This window comes from Cupressus sempervirens, chromosome 11 (assembly GCF_028749045.1).
Source record: "Cupressus sempervirens isolate cs-2001-9-10 chromosome 11, ASM2874904v1, whole genome shotgun sequence".
Classification (NCBI taxonomy): Eukaryota; Viridiplantae; Streptophyta; class Pinopsida; order Cupressales; family Cupressaceae; genus Cupressus; species Cupressus sempervirens.
In genome coordinates this window covers 94039373-94065128 of record NC_143128.1, presented here as the reverse complement: position 1 = coordinate 94065128, position 25756 = coordinate 94039373, and the positions used below count along the sequence as shown (strand labels likewise).

The 25756-nt window shown below is 35.9% G+C and overlaps 1 protein-coding gene across 4 annotated transcripts in view; it reads right to left on the bottom strand.

Moving 5' to 3' along the window:
* Positions 1 to 286: 286 nt before the first annotated feature.
* Positions 287 to 25756, bottom strand: part of ARC3 (GTP binding protein) — a 306484-nt gene continuing 281014 nt past the window's right edge. For 2 of the 4 annotated variants that reach the window (XM_089810570.1, XM_089810573.1), the window contains 3 exons: positions 2390 to 2556; positions 745 to 880; positions 287 to 542 (listed from right to left, as the gene is read on the bottom strand). In XM_089810570.1, the coding sequence (XP_089666696.1) occupies positions 817 to 880; positions 2390 to 2556 (231 nt within the window). In that variant the 3' untranslated portion in view covers positions 287 to 542; positions 745 to 816. Of the gene's footprint in view, positions 553 to 744; positions 881 to 2389; positions 2557 to 25756 lie in introns of those variants that run through there. The other 2 variants (XM_089810571.1, XM_089810572.1) reach the window with 2 other exon arrangements.

Genomic DNA, 25756 nt, shown 5'->3' with positions numbered 1-25756 from the left:
TAATGTAAGATTGCAATCCTTAACTATATCACAAAATTAGGCTGAAATAATGTACGACTGCAATACTTAACTACATCACAAAATTAGGATGAAATAATGTAAGATGTTTTGCGAAACCAAAATCCAGTTCCTAGGAAAAAAATGCGACGAAATAACTTGAGTTTCCTCAATAGATGCTGTAGTCTCCTCCAGCCAATCTCAGTATAAAGTTTGGTCTAGTCATGGAGAAGACATGATGTCAGGGTGAAATAATCTAAGATTTGCAATCCTTTAATATATCACAAAATTAAATAATAACTTAATTATATATTATAATGAAAATGAAATGAAGCATTACATCTCAGATATAAAAGTGTCTGGGAATATAAGTACAATCAATATGATTACAAGGGATACAAATTAGGCTTCCATGCCCTTTTAGTCACCAAAATACAAATAATGCTATAAGAGTACACGTAATACAATTGCTGGAGTCTCTGGCTGCCACTAACCTAACAGTTACCCTCAATTCCGAGACACTAGAGAATGGTTCAGACGTTTTTCTGCCCAACCAGAAAACACATAAAGCTTAGCAATCTGAAGATGACAATAGAATCAATTAATAAGGAACTCTGTGGTACTATGTGAATGACGCCTGACTTTGTCTGGTTTCAGTTTTAAATAATGAAATAAACTATGAATGGAACTTAGATACTAATGATGGCAAGACAGACACAAATTCATCAACTGCAGAGTAGACGTTACCTATAAATCAATTTCTCCACTTTAATGAAAATAAAAAAAACTTGGAATCTGTAGATGGTGTTGCTATGTGGATCATCCTTCTGATTCTAAAGGTGCGCGGTGTACTAGTATTCCTTGCTCCCATATTTCATACCACCTACACAAAAATTCAAACTCAGTGACTTTCGGCATAAAATGGACATCGTAAACTATAAAGAATCAAAACATCACATACATATTCGAGGATTAAATGCTTTACTCAGTGTGCATGTCGCTGGATTAAGATCAATTAGCCTAAGGTCAACCCCAAAAAGGGCTACCATGTTCTTCCAAACAGATCATGCTTTATCTTTTCAATTTCTCTAAACTACATAGTAGTAGCTCTATCTCAGCTACCATTTCCTTAAGCCAAGAGTAAAATAACATTATTGAGATGATTGATTCTTTGATTAACTTTAACATGCAAAGGTTAAGTCTTTCCTCAGTCCTGACATCAATGAACTCCCTTATTGGCACTTCATCCATGTCAGAATCAGCAATAAATTGGAACTCATTAATGAAAAATTACTACAGCTTCTCAGCTATGCTCTTAGTCCCACACTGTCCACCACACAACCTGTGTATGTCACCAATTGTGATAGTACAAATACAAGGGTCATTGTGACTTATCTACTTAACCAGGAGTATATGTTCACTTCTCATTCCTCCTGTTCTGCCATTGTACTAGACTAGATAATTTTCTAGAATTTTTATCGCATTATACTTTATATTGACTTAACCAGGAGTATATGTTCACTTCTCATTCCTCCTGTTCTGCCAGTGTATTAGACTAGATAATTTTTTAGAACTTTTATCGCATTATACTTTATATTGTTAAGTTGAAGAGACCTATCAGATTCAATGGATTTCGTACAACTCTTTTTGTTCATCTTCTGACCGTAATTATTAGAGTTTCCACTCAAAATTGTAGCTAAAGGCTGTAATCCTTTTTGGTCTTCTGGAAAGAAGAGGAATTGACCATAGTAAAAAAAAACTTGTCAAGTACTTACTTCGTTATGTGAATTACTTGCAGATGAATTCTTGTAAAATTCGTGATGATTTTCTTTAGAAACTAGTGAGTAAATGCCAGAAAATTGCAATTTCATTTCTCGCATCTAACATCTTATGCACCTTAATATTGCTGTCCCTCAAACTCATCTCCACTCCCAAATCCCAACTGGTTATTGGGATGTCTTATTGGAGATGAATATTTTTTTGAAGTTTGTTTATTTTAAAATGTTTGATAAATTTGCCCAGTCGTTGCTGAATTTTTCCCGAGTTTTGTGTTGTCCTAATTTTTAATTTTTTTGGGCCAGCCAGAAAATTGCCAAGTGTTTTTCAACAATAGTTTTACTATTAACTAAAAAAGATAAAGCAAAATATATATCAACACAACTATGAGATTACAAATCTGTCAGAACGTTGGGAAGAGTAACCATTAACAGTAGATGGTACAAATATGCATATTTGTGAAATTGAAAAGTCTTTCTATCTGATTATATGTGTATCAATATTTTGAAAGATGAAGCATAAAAGATGATTTATTTATCTAAGGTATCACACATAGATTAATGATGTGGTCATGAAGAAAAAAAATTGGATGAAGATTCATTGAAGCATGTAATACCTGGTTCCATTTGGTTCTATGTAGAGTCCTTTTCCATGTCGCCAATTGTTATCAAAGTGGCCAAAGAAAACATCACCATCTTTGGAATAGTATCGTCCTTCACCATTTGCTTTTCCCTTCCAAAAGTCAGCAAACCAGCGATCGCCGTTTTCAAAATAGAACCAACCCTGCATGATGGCTACTTACAGATCAGAACAGAGAAATCCAAGAATGATATCTTAAACTGCAAACAGTTTAAATATAACCATATACAAAATCAATTTTGAGTCTTGTAAAGAAAACAACCTAGGCTATAAGAATCTCAGTTGAAACTTTGATTCAAGTATGCCTGAGGCAATAACTTCTTTGAAACAAATGCAAGATGATGCTACTGATGAAGCATGGAAAAAACCTTCAAAGATACATATCTCCACAATCAAACACCTAAAGCCCAATGACTATCTATTTGATGTAAAGATATTCATAAATTTTGAGAGTTGATTTTAAAAAAGAGCCCTTGAAAGTACTACTGCAAAAGAGTCCGAGTGACAATGGCAGATAGTTACAAAAGCCTTCCCATGGGAGCAGTACCAAGTATAATCCAAAGAGATATTGCAGTCTTATCAGTTAATAACAATGAAAGCAAATAAAGGAAGTTTGTGCGCTATTAGATAACAAAAGAAATCTAATGAAAGATAGAGAATGTTGATGTAGCTATCCCCATTGTAATGAGAGTCTAGTTGGATGCCCTTTGTGATATGTTTTCCATTGAGGGGAAGGTTTCCATGTTATTGTTGCTTAAGATAGGTCATTTGCTGCTTCTTTGCTTCTCTTTGTGATGCCTCCTGATGTATTGGTTCAGCTGGCCCCCTCTTATATTTTCCCCTACATAACAATTTCTCTAATTGCTTCTTCCTGTTGAGGAGAATCCCTGAAAGCCTTGATGGGGCCTTCATTTTTATGGTCTCCATTTATGCATTGTCCTTACTGCCCTTGTCTTTTCTCCCTATGATTAATATTTTTTTTTCCATTTTGCATTATTTTAGTGATATTCACAACAGTCTTTGCTATATGCCTACGAACTATTATCCTAACCAACACAATTTTTATAGCATCAAAAGTGTAAGATGTTAGCTCAGCTAAGGCAATCAGATAGATGTCCAGGGCTACATGCAGGAGTCCAAACGCTTGAGTATGGATCAAATGGATCCAAAGCATTTTGAGGTTGACAGAGGACAGCTTTCAATGAACATAAAGATTTGTTGGTCTGCTGCTCATAGCCAGCGGGTGCTGGAAACCATGTCATCCACAACAATTCCAGAATTGTCATAACAGAAATATGTGTTGTAGCTTTGCTGTTTCAGTGTCTACCTAGCTTCTACACCCTTTTAGAACTTTCTCTATGTCATGCAGCCCACTTCCAACCTATGACACTTGTCAGGGAACACACCCAAAATTGCCACGATGGCCTCCAAGCATACTCAGCACACAGCTAATCTGGAACGGCAGACAGAGGCAAATGAAACAAGAACAATGGGACATCACTCTTCACATACTTATTCACAGAATAAATAGACAGTATTGACAAATGTTGGAGCATGAATAGATGCAAATAGGTGTATCAGAAATGGTAATCAGAATGAAAACCACGTCACGATCTTACAGTCATCATATTAACTGATATCGAGGCTGAGTTCAGATTTTGATTCAATGGCAGTGGTAGATCATTCAATGAATTCTAAAAATGATGTATTTATGGAGTAACTTCATCCTCGCAAAATTCAGAATCTACAGATATATTAATTCATGACAGCTCGCAACTAGTGGATACATGGAATCAGACGATGAAAGAGTACATTCAGAAATTATTTAAAGGATGAGCAACCATTCAGTCCCTAAATTCACGACAGACATCCATGAGACATGAAACGGCATTTGTAACAATCTTTTTCAAACATGGGCATCAATAACGCGGACGTGTGATCACAGATTATACATGGAAAACTACCTACAGGCCACAAAGTCAGTAATGAATGAGATGTGCGATGAGCATGAACGGTAGATAGGGGAATTCGAAGCCAACTGCATACATCACCGAGAGTGGGCAACCAAAAACTGCGATAGCTGCACCGTGGAAATTGATGCCAATCTATCAAAGCAGCAATCCTTCAAACGTGTCAACATAGAGATATTGTCGACAGCAGCTTGGAAAGCGAGTAAGGAATTTTTGAATATTTAATTTGGCAGCGATTATGTATTGGAGACCCAATAAAATGAATGAAGGGAATGATAAAAAGAGCGTGGGAAAATAGGATTAATTGATGTAAATTATTTGTCGGTTTAGTCCTAATGTAATAACCATGGCAAATTATTATCTTTCGACTATTAAAAAGGATTAGTTATCTTTTATGAGTGGTGCGATTAATTAAGGAGGCATTATTTTTTTAAATATGAAAGACATGAAGTAATGCGCCTACGGATTGTGATTTCTCAAACTTAAAAAATCACGTCTATACAAAATGAAAGATATAAATGAGAAATACTTTATTTCTCAAAAAAAATTCCAAAAACATATTCAAAAAGATATCAGAGGAAGAAAAACATTCATACTTATTTGTTTGGAGGAATGAAGGGCAAAGAATATGACTTTGTAATATAAATTCAATTATTAGTCTTTATGTTTTAATTATTAGTCTTTATGTTTTATTAATTAATTTTTTGGGAACCACAAAAATCTAAAACCTAAAGTTTGAAGTTCTTTTAAAAATTAATTTCTTAATACAAATTTCAATTTTCTCATTGGCTGATTCCAATTTAACTGGTGTTTCTAAATTTATAAATTAAAAAAAATCAAAAATTCTTTGGAAACTTCCAGTCGTCTCTCTTGTTGGAGCAAAATTCTGGAACCTTCAAGCAAAACGACAGCACAACTTCCAGTTAGTTGCATGGAATCAAACCCCAACTCTCTATTCTGAAGCTGGTCTGTCAATTGAGAGGGGTCCAAGGAAGGGGCAAATCTGATCAATGGCTGCTAGATGCAATCTCACCACCCCTAAAACCCTTGTTGCCAATAACTCCGCTTTTGCTCAATTCGGGTGCATGGCATCAGAGTTGTGAGCAAGTTGTCAGAGGCTGTCGGCAAAGAAGGGATTGCTCTGGCTGATAATTTGTTGATTCTCTAGAGCATTGCCTTTGAACTTATGGAAAAGTTTATTTCTAATGGGTTGATTATACCAATCATTTATCTTTATTTATTGTTCTATTGGAGAGCTTAAAGTCATATATAAATCATATTTTTATTTTTAAATTTTTAGTTGTTACAAGAGTAATGATTCTAGAGTTTTAATTTTTGTGCAAAATTCACAATAACAATAACATGTATTCTTATATGTTTTCATAGTTGTTGCAATTCAAGTCAAATGTCAAGACTCCATTCAACATATCTTTCCATATTGAAATATAATTACAAAAAGTTGAATTTTGAACCTCCACACAAAAATCAAAGAATCCAACAAATGATTTACTCACAATTAGCAATTCTTATCATATATATAATCTCAAAAATATATTAACAAAAAAAAATTACATATTTATAAAAATAATAAATAGTCTTTATTATATTACTCTTATAATTTCTTTTGATTTAAAAACTATTTGTAAAGGCACAATTTACACATGCATGAAGCGTGTTATATTTAAAAAATAGTTTCTGATTATTAAATCACAACTAATACTTGTTTCATTTACATTCTGACCTTTACATAAGACAGGCACACGCTCTTTCAGAGCTCTTGTTTTATTTTAATAATAAAATAAAAGATCCTTTGTTTATATTTATTTGAGACATGGGGAATTAAACTTCAGTTGATTCGTCCTTTATAATTATTTTAAAAATTTCATAAACAATTTATGTCTCATCTATGGCATTTTAAACTCGATCATCGCAGATTATGTGAAATATTCAATTGTTTCCAAATCCATGTCTAGTATGTCTCCCCAACCTTAGGTGTTAAAAGACAATTTGGACTAGTTCAGAATTGCACATATATACTTGATCCATTGCATCATGATTATTAAATTGTTTATAGTTTATGTGCATAGAACATTATAAAGTTGTATGTTATAATCTTCATTGTAGTTGACTCTGTTGCCTAAATAAACTAAAGCACTGGTCTTTTATCATTGAAGTATTGGATTTATATTTGAAGTCAGAAAGTCTGTAACTTTTTACAAACCTCAATCCCATTGTAAAAAACCTTATACAATTCATTAAATTCAAACACTCAGCATTTAGTTTCATTTTGATCAAGTTCAAGGATTTTGCCAACCGAAGAACTAGCCAAAGCTTAAATTCACTATAGAAAAGCTCTGAACCAAGTGATCAGGTTCGAGGAGAAGGTCTATCTAGCTAGGGATAGCGAAGCCTAAAGTGCAAGGGAATCAAGATGATTCTCGTTCATTGGTCAAAACTGATTGAGAGATCATATTGGAGAAATGACAAGCGCTTAGATTTCCAATCTGTGGTTTTGGGAACCAAGAAGCCTAATGCCATTCTGGAGGATATATTGATTCTCTTTTTTCTATTGTATGAGATTTATCAAGGAGATGCATTGTTTCAGCTAGCCTAGTTTGTTCTTTTCCTCAACACTGATTCCTCTAGTGACTTCTTTCTATAAGAGATTCCATCTAATGCCTAATGCAACACTTTAAAACTGATTCAATACTTTACAACTTATCTATAAGCATCCAAAAAACACAAAGCATAAAAGTAAAGCATACATCAAAAGAGAGCTCAACACATCATGATTTTGTTCGAGGAAACCCTGGCCAAGGGAAAACCCTAATGAGGATGGTACCCACAAGATGATGTACTAATCTGAAAATTCTTTGTTAGATCTGACCTTGTTAGGAGTCAGTGCATGGCATTTAGTGCATTGGTCCCTATTAAAGAACTAGACCTTGTTAGAGGCCTTCAATCCTATTAGGGGTTAATAATAAAATGTAATAACCTCAGCTGGTTATAGTTTCACAATCACCGAATTTCTTTCACAATTCAATGGTTTGACATTTTGTCAAACACTTGGCAAGCATACTTTGATATCCGGCAGTGATACTGAATATATATGAAAATTACCCTCAACTAAACTAATCAATGATTCTCCAGGTGGTATCTAGTTCCAGCTCAATTGCAAAAAAAAGAAAAATGCTAGATAAGTTTTGATTCTAACTAATGATGAACAAATAACAATTTACCATTCAATGTCTATGCACAGCAAAGTCTGCAGATTTAAATTAATAATGATAGCTAATGCTAATTTGGATGCCAATACAATATATAATTACAAATATTAATGGGGGAACCAGTAGTTTTCTCAATCCAAATTAGCAGACCTGAATGACGTCAATCGTTACTGTTTGCAGTGAATTTCTGAAATGCCCGCCCCAGAATGTGACACAAATCCAGCATGCAGCTCAGTCACATACAGAACTCAGCGTTTGGGGAAGGAAAATGTGCCCAGCAGTGGCGTAATAATGCATTCACAACTCCCTGTCTGTTCATCCCAGATTCAGCAGAAAACAAAACCAAAACTGGCATTCATTATCAGAAGAAAACTGCCCATCTTGTGACACTAATACCAGGCCTCTAAAGGGAAGATAGGTGGCCCAAAGTTAAGATTAAAATGAAAAGGAAAGGCCACCCGAAATCAGATGCTTGCCACTGAAAATTGATACTATTTGCTTGTAATTAAACTCCCCAAATTCTTCAATACCCTAGCACCAATCAACTGGGATCCTAGGCGCTCAATGTAATAATCCCTAGCTGGTTATGCTTCTAGCAATACCACTTATTCATACATTTGACATTTCAACAAACACTTGGCAAACAACTCAATAATCACTGAATATATGGTATTTAAAATTCCAAAACATGGTATCGGAAAATGCAACAATTGTTCACAAATTCATTTGACCTTAGCCTTGTGCATTGCTCAAATAAATATCAAGCACTAGTATATAAATCTGCCATGTGAATTTGCACATTTAAATCTGAAACACCAAATGACTCACAACAAATTCTGAATTTATTCATTAACTTAGTATGCTTCAGACAATTCCCACTTGCAATCACCTAAAGATTTTATCACCGACAAAACCACAAATGTCCAGCCTTGAGAACTCCAAATCAAAAATTACCAAAAATTGGAAATATAAATTACCATACTCTCTAAGATAGAACTGCCCTCTCAGCCACAGTCAATACAGTAAGAGAAGATGCCAAATTATTCCAACCAACAATCACTCCTTAGCCACAAAGAATAAATTAGAGAAGATTCAACCAATATCCCAAAATATAATTAAATCACTATACTTCAGCAGTGATTCAAAATAATTCTCAAAAACTAATTCACAATACCTCAATTGTGAATTAAAAACCACTTCAACATCAAACACCTTATACTTCAACAAGGGCATCAAAATTTAATTTAATGTCCCTTCTTTGGGGACATTAGAACTATTAAGAAGGAACGAATTTACAATATAAAATTTGACTATGTAAGCTGGAGATTTATTATTAAAGGTCAAATTAATATTCCATGTGGTCACATGCGGACAAAGAGGAATAAGACGGTTTATCAGGGAGAAGTTGAAGAGTCGCCAGAAATAGGGCGAAGGCCAGAGGGAAGTTGAAGAGTCTCGGTTTTGTGATTAAAAGGGGAAAAAGACTCATGGCTGAGCATGCTTGGTTTCTTATTCAATTAGTTTCCTCTCTTGCGTGAGTCTCAGAAAGCTTCAGCTTTCAGCTAGTTGGAGGACGTAGCCCCTCGTGATAGCAAGTAGTGGACGCAAACCCATTGTCTCGGAAAACATCACTTCAGGTGTTTCATTCACGCTTATAGGTTTTTATCCTATCATTCCAATCCGACTGTTAAATTTATATTTAGGATTGGTTTTTGTGTACTGGTTATTGTATTGCTATTGTATAATACAATAATGCTTTAGTTGCTAGTTGTTATATTGCCGTTGTATAAGGCAATAACGTTGTTTAAGGAATTAAGAGTTTTCTGGTTCATCTCATCAGTTTGTAATTCATGGTTATATGTTCAACATCTTGAGTGTTATTTTGGAAATAATGAATTGTTATCTTGTGGAGGAGTCTTTGGTTTTATTGTTGTCTTGTATTGCATGTTCTTATAATTACATCTGAGTATTATTTTCATAAAGAGGCTGGATATATGCTGGTTGGTCTTCTACTATTTTCGATTGTATCCGTAATGCACCTGCAATATTCAATTTAAGACTCATTGAAAAAGGGAAAAAACGAGATAATATCTGGAAAGGGATATTACAATGGGGTATCAGAGATGGTTTTCCTTGCCAGCTTGTGAATTTGCTATTGAGATACAAAAGGTATATCAAGTACCTTGTAGAATTTTAAGTATTGAGTGGGAAACTAATATGTATCACAAGTTGTATCTATTTGCTTCAAAGTCATAGAATTTCAAATCAATATATTTGGAGGTTTTTATATCAGATTACCATTATAAGACACATTTGGCTGAAGATTTTTCTTCGGCATCTGTCCAAGTTGAGTTGGTTGTCGAAGCACAAAGACAAATTGTTGAAAGTGGTGATGTAGCTCTGTATTCAGCTGAAGCATGTCTTTGTAATTCACAGAAATTGTTCAAGGATAGTGGCCAATTTGATTTACGTACAACAGAATTTATTTTCTTGAATCCTTGCTAAAATATTGAAGCTAGGGTGGGTAGGTACTCAGGGTTATGGCATGCTAAGAGGAATTATTGAAAGCCAAAGTCTATGGTATGCGAAACATGTAAGATGCCTAGAGCTTCTTCCTATATTTTGAATACATTTGTTTCTTCTATTTTATGATGAGTTTTCGTGCAGATATGCACTACATGGTACTTGATTCAACTAGTGTCTGAATATGTGCATGGAAAACTATCGATTGGCATTTAATAATGTCAACGAGTTCCATCAAAGGGGTGATGAAACTATGTATTAAGTGCCTCTGTGGGGAGAACCATTGCAACTCCAGCATCTTTTTCATCACAGTTGTAACAGCGTTTTCAAGAGCTTCCGCTTAAAACGTGATTTCCAAGTATTTTTGGACAGAAACCAGATATCATGCTATAACCACCGAACGAGGAAGGCATTTACATAAGTTTCCTGTAGTTGCTCTTACATTCTTGAGGCTGGTTGATATCTTTTCTGGAGATTGGTAATACCAAACAGGAGTTTGGTTCTGTGATTGCGTTCTCTGCTAAGAATATACAAAGGACCTTGTTGTGGTGTAGGGGTCACAGCTGGGAATCATCGAGTGGTGACATAGCTGCCATCTACTGCCAAGAAGATATGTATCGAAGTCAGAAAGACCTGTAACAAAGAAAGAATAATAGTAACGGTAGGTGTTCGACAACTTATAACTAGAACAAATTATAATTAATTCTGGAAGGATTTATTTTTGAATGAGCACATTTTTTGGACAGCAAAGCTTATGAATAGCATCATTTTTGAGCTAAGGTAATGCCATCTATAGGAAAAATTATAAAACCACTGGGAGGATTGGTTTTTAGTGTTGTAACATATTTCCGCTAGTTGCCTTCAAGTCGGGGATGATATTATTGTCAAAGGGTCAAGGAGAGAGTTGGACTCTTGACGACCTAGTGCATAACTGATGGAGGAGCATATATAAAACATAAATATGCCAGATACGTTGCAGTCAAAATGAGACAATAGCCCGAAATCCAATTTTGACAAGATGAGGCAGCTTGAATTCAATAGTTGAGGCACCATTAGTTTGTTCACTCTTGGCAGTAGTTGGACAACTACAGGAGTAGGTTTTTTGTCAGTAATGATAGACAACATAACACAAAAGGCCGTAATTATTAGCCACCATTACAAAGCATTTATTCCCAAATTCACTTGGCATTTTCAAATTGACTCAACATTTTCTAGAATCGACATCGTCGGGTTCTCACACTAAAATCATTACACATTCTTGAATAGTTGCTTGAGCAAGATTTGGAAGCTTGGGGTAACACACGGGTGGTTTTGCAAATGTTGTGTCCCAACTACGATTGTTCGAATGCATGTCAGACATAAAGACAAGAATGTGACTTTTCCAAACCTGGCTTCAGAATAGAACGTGTCATCTCGCAATTTTGTATCGTGTTGATCATATGAAAACAGAAATAGGATCCTAAAACAACAGAGTCACTCAAAATTGATACTAAGTGACTTATAGGCAGATTACGGGTGGTAGGTTTTGTGCTACAAGAATTTAACGATAGAACCAGACAAACAAGGGTGAAAGGAACTGAACACCACATGTCTATTCTATTTTCATAAAAGGTGTAGAACAACATACTCATGCATTAAATTTAGCTAGCAGAATATATCTAAGGCTTACAAGTAATTTTGCATTGTGAAGCTTCTTGTAAGAGAACTTTATCATTGGTGGTGAACTATGTACTTGGTCTAGATGGAGGAAATGAAGCATCACAGAGTTTTTCTATTGAACAAATAATTTCATTAGCTGATTTACCTCTATGTAGTAGTGTTGAATTAGAAAGGTCGCAAGGCAATTCTAAAGGGTGTGTATTTGGGAAGACAATTGTTCACTAGCATATATATTTTCTCCCAAGTTAGATCCAGTCTTGCATTCAATTAGAAAGCAAAGTCTCTCCTTGCCTAGTTCTCTTTCGCACATTGTCCATCACACAGCTCCAAGTTATAGGCTTTTGCCAAAACCATTGAGCCTGTCTCGGACTTACACCCCTCCTGGTGCAGGGGTTTGTCACCTTGTTGAATTAAGAAGCAAGACTAGGGTTGATGGTCATGAGAGTTCTAGTGATGCAACTAATGGCATTTATTTATCCACCAATAGAACCTTCAGTGAGGGAGTTCACAAAGTCATAGACCCATTACAAGTCTTGACATCATGATTGCTTACATAATTTGAAATCATGCCAAAAAATTAAAGCTTCCAATCGAACAGCCAACTCATATACTTGAAGTGGAAGCATTTCAAGATTGCCACTCATATCAAATTCAAAATCACACAATTGAATTAAAGGGTTTGGTCAACCTCATGATAAATAATATGAAACCACAAGCACAATTAGCTCATGATTTTGAAGCTGAGGTAAGGGCTGAAATACTCGACATTTATAGAGCGTACAAAGGACTCCATAACTGAATTCAGAATGATCTACCATTCAGTGATTATATGGATTTTTATCTTGAGCAACCAAATATGATTTGATATGGCAAAACGAAAGTATCTGGAGTTGGCCTAGGATCCTTTTGCAAAGGAACAACACACAGAAGTGTACGAAGAAATTCTGATAGATCAGAATTATCTTGACATAGAAGAGCAGACAACTACCAAAGATGGGTAGCCTTCACACAATCACATAGTAGATGTTACACAAGGCACAATTTTCTTCATTGGTGACTTGGAGGTGAGCCTTGTCAAGCGGAATGATGAAGTAGATTGCACTCAAGGTAATAGCAGTTTGGGACCTTGGCATCATGAATCCTATATTCATGATACTCAAAACGTGAATTTGGAGGAACAACCGGGGATGACACGGAAAGACAATGAACAGTTTCAGTAGGGAGATAATGAAATACATGCCTTACATAATCACTTGAAGGTTAGTGAAGACATGGTTGTGGCATCCTTGGTGCAGTACGACAGTACCCACGAGTTGGTTGAGGAGCTCTACAGGAAGTTCCCAAGGGAAGGGGAAGATGACTGGCATGTGGCTGATTTACAGAAGGTCAAAACCGCCCTCAAGACTATGAAATCAGATTACTTATATCTGTTGTCCGATAGGGATTATATTCTTAAGGTTGTTGAGATTTATGCAGCACAATCAAATGGGGAAAAGAATGAGATTGAGGATCTCAATAGAACGCTAGAGAATGTTCGGGAGGCACTGAGTGAAACTCAATTATCTTTACTAGAAACAGAAAATCAAATCAAGCTCATGGAACACTCATGGGAACATGAGAATATGAAGAGGTAGGAGTTCTTCCAGGAAGTCATTAACGAACTCGAGAGCATTCAACAGATGTACGACTTGGATAGTTGCCCCAAACGGTTAAGTAGCAAAACTTCAGAACACTTTCAGCTTGTTGACAACCCTTTGTTTGAAATTGTTACTGATTGCAAGTCCGACAATCCTCTTTTTGTGTTAAATGAAGGATCATCTCTTGTTTGCCATGAAGAGGAAGAGTTTGATTTCAGACTTTGGGATCCTGGCTCAGATTCTAACAATGAATCTGGATCTCAGTAGGGGAATGATGAATCAACTTCCGTTGTTTATCATTTGATTAGTCCCAACATATTTTCTAATTTCATTCCATTCTGGAGTTGGGTGAATTTTCTTCATCAGCCTCTGAACAGTTCTCGGTGGAGTATTTTTTTGAGGTTTGTGGGTAGATTTTCAGCATCTTTCATACTCATAGCACTTATGCATTTCAGAATTCTCCAAGTTTATGCCGATAGTATGAACTTTGATGCCTATAGGATGATAGTTTCAGCTTTTGAGCAGTTCATTTCTTACATCATCCACTTAGGTCAAGTCTTCACATTCTACTAGATTATACATGGACCCTGGATATATTTCTATCTCATCATAGCAGAGAGGCAACATAACAGAGTTTGGGATCTAGGTGTTGGCAGATTGTATTTATGGTTGGATGAGGATTTTATCGTGATTATGGTGATGATCAATGTTGATCGGTTTACAGGCGCAGCATTTCTTCGAAGAGTAATATGGGATCTAAGAATTTGGTTGACAGGTGTTTTGTAGAGTGGTACTGTGCTTCACAGTTTGGTTAGGTCTATTGCCAGTTTGGGCTATTGGATTAGCTACAAGTTTATATGGGATCCTAGTACATATTGCTTGAGGACAAAGAATCTCAAAGAGGGGAGATTTGTAATGTCCCTTCTTTGAGGACATTAGAATTATTATGAAGAAACAAATTTACAATATTAAATTTGACTATGTAAGCTAGAGATTTATTATTAAAGGTCAAATTAATATTCCATGTGGTCACATGAGGACAAGGAGGAATAAAATGGTTTATTAGGGAGAAGTTGAAGAGTCACCAGGAATAGGACGAAGGCCAAAGGGAAGTTGAAGAGTCTCAGTTTTGTGATTAAAAAGGGAAAAAGACTCATGGCTGAGCGTGCTTGGTTTATTATTCAATTCAATTTCCTCTCTTGAAAGAGTCTCAGAATGCTTTAGCTTTCAACTAGTTGGAGGACGTAGCCCCTTGTGCTAGCAGGCAGTGGATGCAAACCCATTGTCTCAAGAAACATCACTTCAGGTGTTTCATTTGCACTTACAAGTTCTTATCCTATCATTCCAATCCAACTGTTAAATCTATATTTATGATTGGTTTCTATGCCCTGATTATTGTATTGTTGTTGTATAATACAATAACACTTTAGTTGCCGGTTGTTATATTGCCGTTGTATAAGTCAATAACGTTGTTTAATGAACTAAGAGTTTGTTGGTTCATCTCATCAGTTTGTAATTCATGGTTATATGTTCGACATCTTGAGTGTTATTTTGGAAATAAAAAATTGTTATCTTGTAGAGGAGTCTTTGGTTTTATTGTTGTCCTGTATTGCATGTTCTTATAGTTACATCTGAATATTATTTTCATAAAGAGGTTGGATATATGCTGGTTGGTCTTCTATTGTTTTTTATTGTATTCGTAATGCACTTGCAATATTCAATTTTAAACTCATTGAATAAGGGAAAAAACGAGATAATATCCGGAAAGAGATATTACATTCAAAGCCACAGAGGCAACAAAGAAAATAAAATATCCAATCATGCTTTTCTCAACAAATGTGCTTGTATTTATAACCTCCAGATTCCCTTTTGTTGCCAAAATGTAACTTTACTCAAGAAGCTTCACCACACAACATTAATTAGAAGCTTCCTTTACATTCTTTCACTTGGCTTAACTAATTAATAAATGACTCTTCCCAATGATAACTCAACTCTCAACTTAAGTGAAATTATAAAGTTAAATTATAACTTTATAAGTCATTTAATAAATTATTAATAATTTGGTTACTAAACATATAATAACTCCCAAAATACTCGTCATTTAAATATGTCATTTGAAATAGGAGTCATACCTATTATTTCTACATGTCACCAAATGCACTTTCCAAAACTAGAAAAGGTCCATTTCAAACAACACCCAACTTACCACAAATAGTAAGCACACAAAACTAAGTCCAAACGAAGTCCAATCTGAGCCAAACGAAGACCAACCTATAGCTCACTGAATTTTGGAGAAGATAAGACCCTCCCAAGCCAAGCCACTGCCACAAAAGACCCTCTATTCACAATAATTAGCCTACGAGGATCACAATAATAGGCTAATCTCTCAAACTCCGATGCCAACAAAAATTGGGACATTATACTCAAAATTACAAATGAATGATATCAAATTCAGTCTTAAACCCTCGCTGCTACAAAGACCATTCTCACGCTGCCAATAGTCAAGTAGATTAACACTACTTTGCAGAATAAGAACACACCCCAAACTGGGCTATAAATTATTCAATATTCAGAAATGCAAAATGTCAGCTGGCAGATACAATTGCTGCTCAAAATCAGAACACATGTGCCTATAGGAAATTCCAACATAATGCCTTCCAAAGCAACAAGAATAAAAAAAATGGAAGATGTCTACAAATTCAAATTTGCCAAACTTAGAATCAATTCACAGTACCTCAGTTTTGAATTACAATCCACTTCTCAGCATCAAACTCTTATACTTCAACAAGGGCATATAAATTACCAATCAGAAAACTCTCTCACAAAGACAACAAAAGCAAAATATATAATCGGATGATTCATTTGCTTCATGTAGCCACATTTTATAATCCACTTGGCTTCACCAACACACCATTAATTAGAATCCGCCATTAGACTCTTTTAATAAATAGTTTTTTAGCACATGAATTCAACTTTTAAACATAACAACTCCTTGCACTTTTATATTGAATACTTGACTTAGACTTATAATTAATTAAATTAATGACCCCTTCCAATGATGACTCAACCCTGAACTTAGTTGAAATTATAACTTTTATAATAAGCCATTTAATGATCTAATGGGAATTTGGCCACTAAAATAATAATAACTCCCAAAATATATATCCTTTAAGTGTGTTGTCTAAAACAAGAGTCACACCTATTATTTCCCCATCTTGTCAAATGCACTTTCCTAAAATAGAAAGGGTCCCGACTTGCCATAAAAAGCAAGTGCATGAAACTAAGTCCAAATGAAGTCAAATCTGAGTTAAACAAAGACCAAATTGGAGCATATTTATTTGTAAAGAACACAAGACCCTCACATAGCCAAGCCTCTGCCTCAAAAGACCCTCTATCGACAATAATTAGCCTACAAGGATCACAATAATAGGCTAATCTCTCGAACTCTAATGATGGCAAAAATGGGGACATTACGCAAAAAGGGAGCACACTTGCTTGAGAATGAAGGGTAAATCGACCTTCTAGACTCACTTTCCAAAAACAAAGAAAGTTTTACAAAAATACAAAACTATACTTGACATCATAATGTTTAATTAGTCTCAATGAGGCTTGCAGCTACTCTGATCTAGTATTAAGGCTCACACATCATATAGCACACATGACATATATCACATCTTTCATCACAATGCATGCTCACATACAAAACAATTCCTTCATTTATACCCTTGAGAATGATTTATCCTAAGGCTTACAACTCTTCACCAAACGTGTGCACACAAATTCCAATATCCAAAATAGAACTATGCTATCCAAGAGTTTAGACTGTTGATGTTGTTCCTCCATTGCCAAACATTTGAATTGTCTAAACAATTCAATTAGCTAGGCCAAAATGCCTGATGGCATAAATTGTTTCTTCACACTGCTATATTGGACCAATTATACTTCAAACCACCAAAACTCATGCTAATTGTTGTCTTGCATTTTGTCACTACATAATGTAGGTAACAATACAAAACTTTTTTAACTTAGTTTCATTTTTCTCTGAGTAAGTTCATTATTTATTTGGATAACATGCTCAATCAATCAACCCCAATCGACATAATGAACCTTTTTACTAAAGGCTTTCATCAAGTCTTTTTAGTTTTTCTGTTTGTTGAGCCTATGCTTGATTTTTGAAGCCTTCAACATCATTTTTCTAGTTTTTGAGAGTGTCTTTGTTAGCATTTGGTCTTTTGGTTTTCCCTTTGATTAGATCTATCTTAGTGCTTAATCAAAGTTAGCAATCAAAAGATATGACCATGTTAGTGCCCAAAAGGTGGACTCTCTAGGTGCAATTGTGTGATTTAAAAAAACATGTTATATTTTAATGTTGACATTCACCTTTTGAAAAATATAACTGAAGTCACTTTATGTTACGTTTTTAAATTACTTTATCATTTAAATTTATCACTTAAAATAACTATAGAGCACTTTATGTTATATTTTTAAGTTGAGTTGCTTTTTAATTTTTCACTTAACTGATTATATTAACAATATAGTTTGGTTTATTTTTTAGTTACTTTATGTTTTGTTTGAAACATTTATGTTAAATATTACTTTTTAAAATGACATTTGCTTATAATATGTTTATTATATTATGCAAATGTTATATTTGACCCAATTAAGTGATATTTCCTCAAAAATCAATTAAACATGAACTCAATTGATCACTTAAGTTGTGCAAAACATATGTTTCAACCCATTTGCATAAAAATACGCAAATGCCCCAAGAGAATGTGTTTTTGAACTAAGGGTCTGTTTGGTTTGTGGAATTTAAAAAACTGGGATTTCTACAAACCTTGGTTTAGCCAAATCAAGGTTTTGCAAATCTTCCTTCCGATTTTTGGGATTTTACTTGAACCGTTTGTTTCACTTGGAAGATGCATGTGAAGACACATATTTATGTGTAAGCTTGGAGGTGAAAGCAATTTTCAAAAAGTAATCCAATCTATTGTTTCTTCACTCCTTAAAAAACATAACCAAGTTTTGATTTTCAAATCCTACTTGCTAGTAGAAAGTTGGAAAATTTGGTTTTGAGACAAAATTGGAAGTTCGATATGCAAATTTCATTTTGCCAATTTTGAAACAAACGCAAAAAAATTCAAATCCAGATTTTGAAAAAGCCAATTCTTATCATCTTCCAAGAACCAAATGGACCCTAAAGGCATGTATATACATGTAACTTAAAATATGCAATTGGCCTTCTAGAGTGAGACTTGCATATTTGAGTTTTTAAAACATGCAATCATCCTCCAAGAATGCGTTTGCACTAAAAAGGCATTTTACATGTTTTTAAATTGTGTAATGGTCATCCTAGAGTGAGTTTTGCATATTTTAAAATATGCAATCACCCTCCTAGAGTGCATTTTGCATCTAAACTCCAAAAAGCAAGTTTTAAAATATGCAATGAGACTTGGAGAATGTGTTTTGCCTTAAAACATGCTATTTAAAAATGTGCAATCACTCTCCAAGAGTGCGTTATGCATGAAACGATCAAACACATGCATTTTAAAACATGTAATCTCTCTTAGAGAATGTGTTTTGCATGTATTTCATGAATTTGCAAAATGTGAACCCGAATTTGAAGATTCAAGGGTAAGAAACTTGATGTTTTCCTCCTCCAAGAACATGTTTTTCATAAAAAAAAACTTATATCTGCCCATGTAATGACTTGGAAACTCCAAGATCAAGGTTTTCTTTTACACACATATGCATTCCCATGCATTAGGCGTTGAAATCCATGCAAGAAATAATGCATTTAGTGATATTTGGAGGGTACGTTTTTGTCAAAAATGCCAGATTTCTTTCTTTTTTAGCCACGAAATCCATTGCAAGGGGGGTATTTTTGAGTTTTAATGCATACACATGCATTTGGGGGTTATAATTTTGCATATCTAAGATAAAAATGACCCAGATTTTTGTATTTTTGAGTTACGTTTTGGTGAAAAAGTCCAGATTTGGGGCAATTTTGATCACATTTTGGCTCAAAAAGAGGTCATTTTAAGGTTTTGATCCCTATATTTGCTATTAATGAACACATTTTTGCCTCTCAATAGAAAAAATGACTTGTCTCATGGCAGCAAGAGACCACATTTTTAATAAAAACGGCTTCAAACTTGGTATTTTTGCAAAAACGTCTCATGTATTGATGATCTTTGACCATATTTTTGGCATTCTCATGCCAAATCCAACCATTTAATGCTCACTAATCATCCATTACTTGCAATTGTGGAGGAAGTGAAATAGTTGTTTGTAAATCTGGATTTGAGGGACAACTGGTCTTCAAGTCTACAAATCTTGCTATTTTGCCTATTTAATCTCCAAGTGAACATTTTCAAACTTGTTTATTAATTCATGCTTATTTTGTTATTTTGTTGCATATTTTAGCTTGATGTTGCACACTTGCTCATAGATATGCCATGAAAAGTGCATTTTGCCTTGAAATATGATAAAAACTCTCATTTTCACACATTTGGAATTTCCCCAAACACCAAATTCGAATTTGCACTTGAAAGCAACTTGCCTGTTGACATGTTTGAATCTAAAACTAGAGGCATGTTTTTTTTTAAGCTTGTTCTCGTTGTTTGTTTGCTTGCTTTCTCGTTTTTCTTCTTTTTGAAGAAGTTGCAAGTTCTTTCTCAAGAATTTAAGTGCATTTCACTTCACTCCACTTTCCACCTTTTCATGCAAGTGCCTCATTTCATTCCACGTCCATCATTACATGCCATAGCAAATTGCATCTTATTCTCCAGATCCGATTACATGTAATCTCACCCTCTGATGCACGAGCATCTTAGGCTTGCTTGCAATCCTACATGTTGGAGGTATTTTGGCTGGAAGTTGTGGACTCGGTCACCAAACAGTGGTGCTTGGTCGTTGAAGGGTCTAGTTGTGGGCAAGGAGCTTTGTCACCATTGGAGCTCGACATTCTCTGCAATGCTCGGCTTGTATTGGTTGCTTGACATTCACTTTAGTGCTAGGCAACGTTAGTGTTTTCACTAACGCTCGGCTTGGGTTTTCTAACACTCAATCTGGTCTTGGTTTCTGTAGGTGTCGAGTTGTCTATGAGCCGACTTTAGGTATTTAATTTGTGTCGTAGCCGACTTGTGGCTCAACATATATTTAATGTAAGGGTTTTAATTTAACTTGCAATGAACTGGGCCAACTTGTAGCTTAGTTGGGTATAAGTAGGAGGTCTTGTGGAGTCTTTAGGGAGAGGGATCCATCTTGGAGAAGAGGATGCAAACTTTGAAGGGCTAGTGGTTGTGGCTTGAGAACCAGAGGATTGCTTGGTGGACCTGAGGGTACAAATGTAGATTCTTCTTGGTTTTCCTATCTAGTTGTAAATTTGGACTAGCTAGGATTGAGATTGTGAGTTGGATCTTGTGGGATCTTGTAGAACTATTATTGTAATTGTTGTTGTATTTGGCCCTAACCCAAAGGGCTTTATAGCCAGGCACATTCATGTAAACAGTTGTTTTATGAATAACGAGTTGCATTTGGTGTCAGATATTGCATTGTTGTTGTGTTTCCACTATGTGGTTATTTGCAAGGATCCAGATTACCTTCAATAGGGGTCCCCTCAAATTATTGCCGCATCAGATGGTATCAGAGCGAAGATTTTCGTAAGTGTGTAGATAGATCGTTGAAGCTGAGGCGGTTTGCACCAGGACTTGGGTGAAGACTAGAAGAGAAGGTTGATCTAGTGGAGCTGATTGGTCTTCTGGATTTGTGGATCTATTGCTTTGGGTTTAGGAAAATCTTGGAAGATGCCTCCAAAAAGATTGGATCCTAGGGCAATTGATGATCTTAGTGATGTTGTGGAAGAAAGGATCTCAAAGAAGATTAGAGCAAAATTTAGATCTGAGATTGCACTGATGTAAAGTGACATGATTGCTGAAATTGTGAGTGCTTTAGGTGGTGTACCTAGGCATGTGGATACTGAAGATGGTTATGAGGAAGTTGTTGAAGACTTTGAAATTGTTGGATCCAATGCTAAGGATAGAACTGATCATGTGGAGAGACCTATTGGAACTAGGGCCACTCTGTTTGCTAGACCTAGATCTCAGTTGAGGCTGAAGCATTAGATGGAGGTTTCTAATTTCTCAAGTACTTTGACTCCTAAAGACCTTTGGTCAATTGGAAGACTACTTTGAGCTTGAGGATATTAAGGATCCACTTAGAGTGAGGTTGGCACAAACTAAGTTGAAAGGACATTTTGCTCTTTATTGGAAAGAACTACAAAGAGACAAAGAAGAGGAAGGTTAAATAAAAATCACTAGATGGAGGTTGGTGGTGACTAAGTTGAAGGCTAAGTTCATTCCTGCTGATTATGAACTCGAGTTGTTAAAGAGGTTGCCGAATTTGAAACAGAAAGATATGTCTATGAAAGATTATATCAAGGAGTTCTACAAGTTGACTATTCGGTCTGGTCATAGAGAATTGTCAAAGGAGAAGGCAGCTCGGTACATCAATGGTTTGAGATTCAATATTCAAGATGAGGTTGGTATGCTGAATATTTCTTCGGTTGAGGATGCTTATCAATATGCCCTAAAGGCAAAAGATAAGTTGAAGAGGAAAGGTCAAGGTAATGCTAGAGGAAAGGAGAAGCATGACAGCTCAGCAAAAGCTAAACCATGTGTGGAAAGTGAACTAAAACCTGTTGATCAGAAGAGAAGGACAAGTGGAGGTGAGTTCAGAGGTAATTGTTTAAGATATGGTGAAGAAGGGCATAGATCATTTGAATGTCCTCGTAGTAGGACAACTTTTGTTGTGAATGAGGTTGCAGTCCAGGACAGTCAATCTGAGCAAGGAGAGAGATTGCTAGCTCGACAAGTACTATTTTGTCAAAGGACATTGGAATCTTATCAGAGGACTAATTTGTTGAATACTTGTTGTAAGTTTGGTGGTAAAGTCTGCAAGGTCATTGTGGATGGTGGTTGTACTATAACCGTGTTGCTGAGGAGATGATTCAGAAACTTGGTTTGAAGAGAGTGAGACATCTTTATCCTTATAGGATTGGCTAGTTGCAAGGTGAGCATGCTTTGGAGGTAAGGGAGCAATGCCTTGTTGATTTCTAGATTGGGCAATATAAGGATCAAGTGTTGTGTGATATTGTGGACATGAATAGTTGTCATTTGTTGCTTGGTAGACCTTGGCAGTATGATTGTAGGGTTGTGCATGATTATGTCAAGTATGTGTTTACTATTGTGAAAGGTGGCAGGAAGCATTCCTTGATTCCTTAGCAGAATGAAGAGCTCCGTAGGAGGAACTTGAGTATTGGTAGCCGAGTTGAGTTAAGGGATTTTGAGAAGGTTGGAGATCAACATAGAAACAGACCTATAGTACACCTCGAATCAGTGTGAAGAAGCAGAAGAACAAGGGGAAGAGTGTACAAGTTCAAGACTTGGAAGATATGTATGTGAAGAACCAGTTTGAAATTTATGTGCTGAATTGCAGAAGATCTTCCAATTACTGAGAACGTCTTTTCGAACCTGGGGTGTTTGATGCAGAAGCATCCTAGGCTTGCTTGCAATTCTGCATGTTGGACGTATTTTGGCTGGGAGTTGTGCACTTGGTCAGCAAACAGTGGTGCTTGGTCGGTGAAGAGTCTAGTTGTGGCCAAGGAGCTCGGTCATTGTTGGAGCTTGACACCTTCTATGGTGCTCGGCTTGTATTGGTTGCTCGACATTATCTACAGTGCTCGGCATGTATTGGTTGCTCGACATTCACTGCAATGCTCAGCAATGCTATTGTTTCAACTGATGCTCAGCTTGGGTTTTTTGATGCTCAGTCTAGTCTTGGTTCTTGTTGGTGTCGAGTTGTCTATGAGCCGACTTTGGGTATTTAATTTGTGTTGTAGCCAACTTATCGCTCAACATATATTTAATGTAAGGGTTTTAATTTAATTCATAATGAACCGAGCCGACTTGTGGATTAGTTGGGTATAAGTAGGTCTTGTGGAGTCTTTAGGAAGAGGATGTGAACTTTGAAGGGCTAGTGGTTGTGGTTTGAGAACTAGAGGATTTCTTCGTGGACCTAAGGGTAGAAGTGTAGATTCTTCTTGGTGTCCTTATCCAATTATGGATCTAGATTAGCTGGGATTGAGATTGTGAGTTGGATCTTGCAGAACTGTTATTGTAATTGTTGTTGTATTTGGCCCTAACCTTGAAGGCCTTACAATCGGGCACATTACATGTAAATAGTTGTTTTATGAATAAAGAGTTGCATTTGGTATCAGATCTTGCATTGTTGTTGTGTTTCTGTTGTGTGGTTATTTGTAGGGATCCAAATTACCGCCAATAGGGGTACCCTCGGATTCTCGCTGCATCACCCTCCATTGACACTTATATGTAATCTCATTCTTCAATCCCGCTTACACACAGTTCCATCCTTCGAACCCAATAACATGTCACAATTACATGTAAATCACTTTACACGTAATCGCATCCCTATGTACCTAGCTTGCATTCTTGGCCATTTACATGAAAATCCATCTTTGCTCATATGTAATCCACCATTGAGAGTCCAATTTTGGCCCTTTCAATCCAAATCATAGTAACAAGAATCGCCCAAATCGTCAGTTTGGCGATTCGGTTCATGGTTATCGATTTTTCGGAACCGATCAATCAATTCAACGATTTCATGGCATGAATCGCATGAATCACCGATTCATGCAATTCATGCAATAAAGCACATGAATCAACTCTGAGAATCGTGAAAAATCGATCATGCAGGTAAGGAAAAAGTCAAGTCAAATTTTAATAAAAACACATTTATAAAACATTTTTTTTGTCTTTCCTCTTTGTTTTAACTCTGAAGGGCCTTCTAATTGTTTAGCATGAGTAGAAGAGAGTCCATTTTGATTCACTTGCACTCTACAGTCTCCAACAATATGTCCAAAATTGTTGCATTTGTAATGTGCGACTCCACTAGATATAACATTGTTACTTCCAATAGGTCTTCTGGCATCAGGTCTCTCATTTGTCCTTTGATGAGATTTAGCTTTATATTCATGTGACTTATGCCCATAAAGCCAACAATTGAAACAACTAGTAAAGGTTTAGTATCAATATTACCTTTGCAACTCTTCTCAACGTGTCCATACTCATTGCATACATGGCTACTTAGGTTCTTCAATCTGAATAGATGTCAGAATAAGACCTTGCATTAGTCTTTCATCCACCACCTTAGAACTTTCACCATCATAGTAACCAATTCCACTCATGTCGCCCTTAGGTTTTGCTGTTGTAATTGCTCATCAAGTTCATCATTGCTTGAATAAAGTCTCTCAAGATGCAACTTTGTTTCCACAAGTTCACCCTTGACAATATTGGTATAGTTAGATCTTGAATCTTCAAGCTCTAATTTCACTTGTTCAAGCTAAATACTCAAATCATAACACTCATTTGTTTTCTTCTTTAGATCCGCTTCAAGCTTTTCTCTTTGTCCTTTTCCATCTTCAATCTTAATTAATAACTTTTGCTATGCTCTTATCGTTAAAGCTCTATGAAAATACTAAGATAGCCCGACCCACGGCGTCACCACTGTACACTACTGAAAATAGAAACCAACTCTCCCGACTTATTATTAATAGTAAATTGAACAAACAAAGACCCACAAATCTAAGTGTTAGCTCAGGGTCTCAATGATGAGCTAACATACCCATACTCTTGAAACTTGCTAAATTGGGGACATCATAGTCCTCCCTCCCCAAGATTGCTTGTCCTTGAGCAACTACAATCCTAGGTGTTGAAGAATATCCTACAAATCACAAGTGGCATCCTCATCTAGTATGCCTTGCCACTTCACCGAAAAATCTCTAACAACTCGCCTATGTAGATGCCTCTCTATAGTAGCCCATATCGCCTCAGGAATCAACTCTAACTTCCCCTCATAATCTAATGGGCGTAAAGTAGAAGATGAGACATGTCTACCTAGCACCTTCTTGGGCCAGTATACATGGAATACATCATGCACTATGTTGTCCTTTGGCAAATCAAGCTCATAAGCTAACTCATCTACACGCCTAACAATACAGAAATGACCACAATAGCGAGGCTTGAGCTTCCCAATTCCACTCTTCTTGATAGATGACTTTTTGTAAGGATGCCACATCAGATATGCCATATCACCCACTTGGAAAGAGTGACCAATCCTCCATTGCATTGCTTTTGTTGATTTTGAACCTTCTAAATGTTGACTTTTAGAGTCCTTATTACATCTTGATTATCCTACAATAAATTTCTTGCACTGAACAACCTACTGTCACTAAACAACAAATCCATGG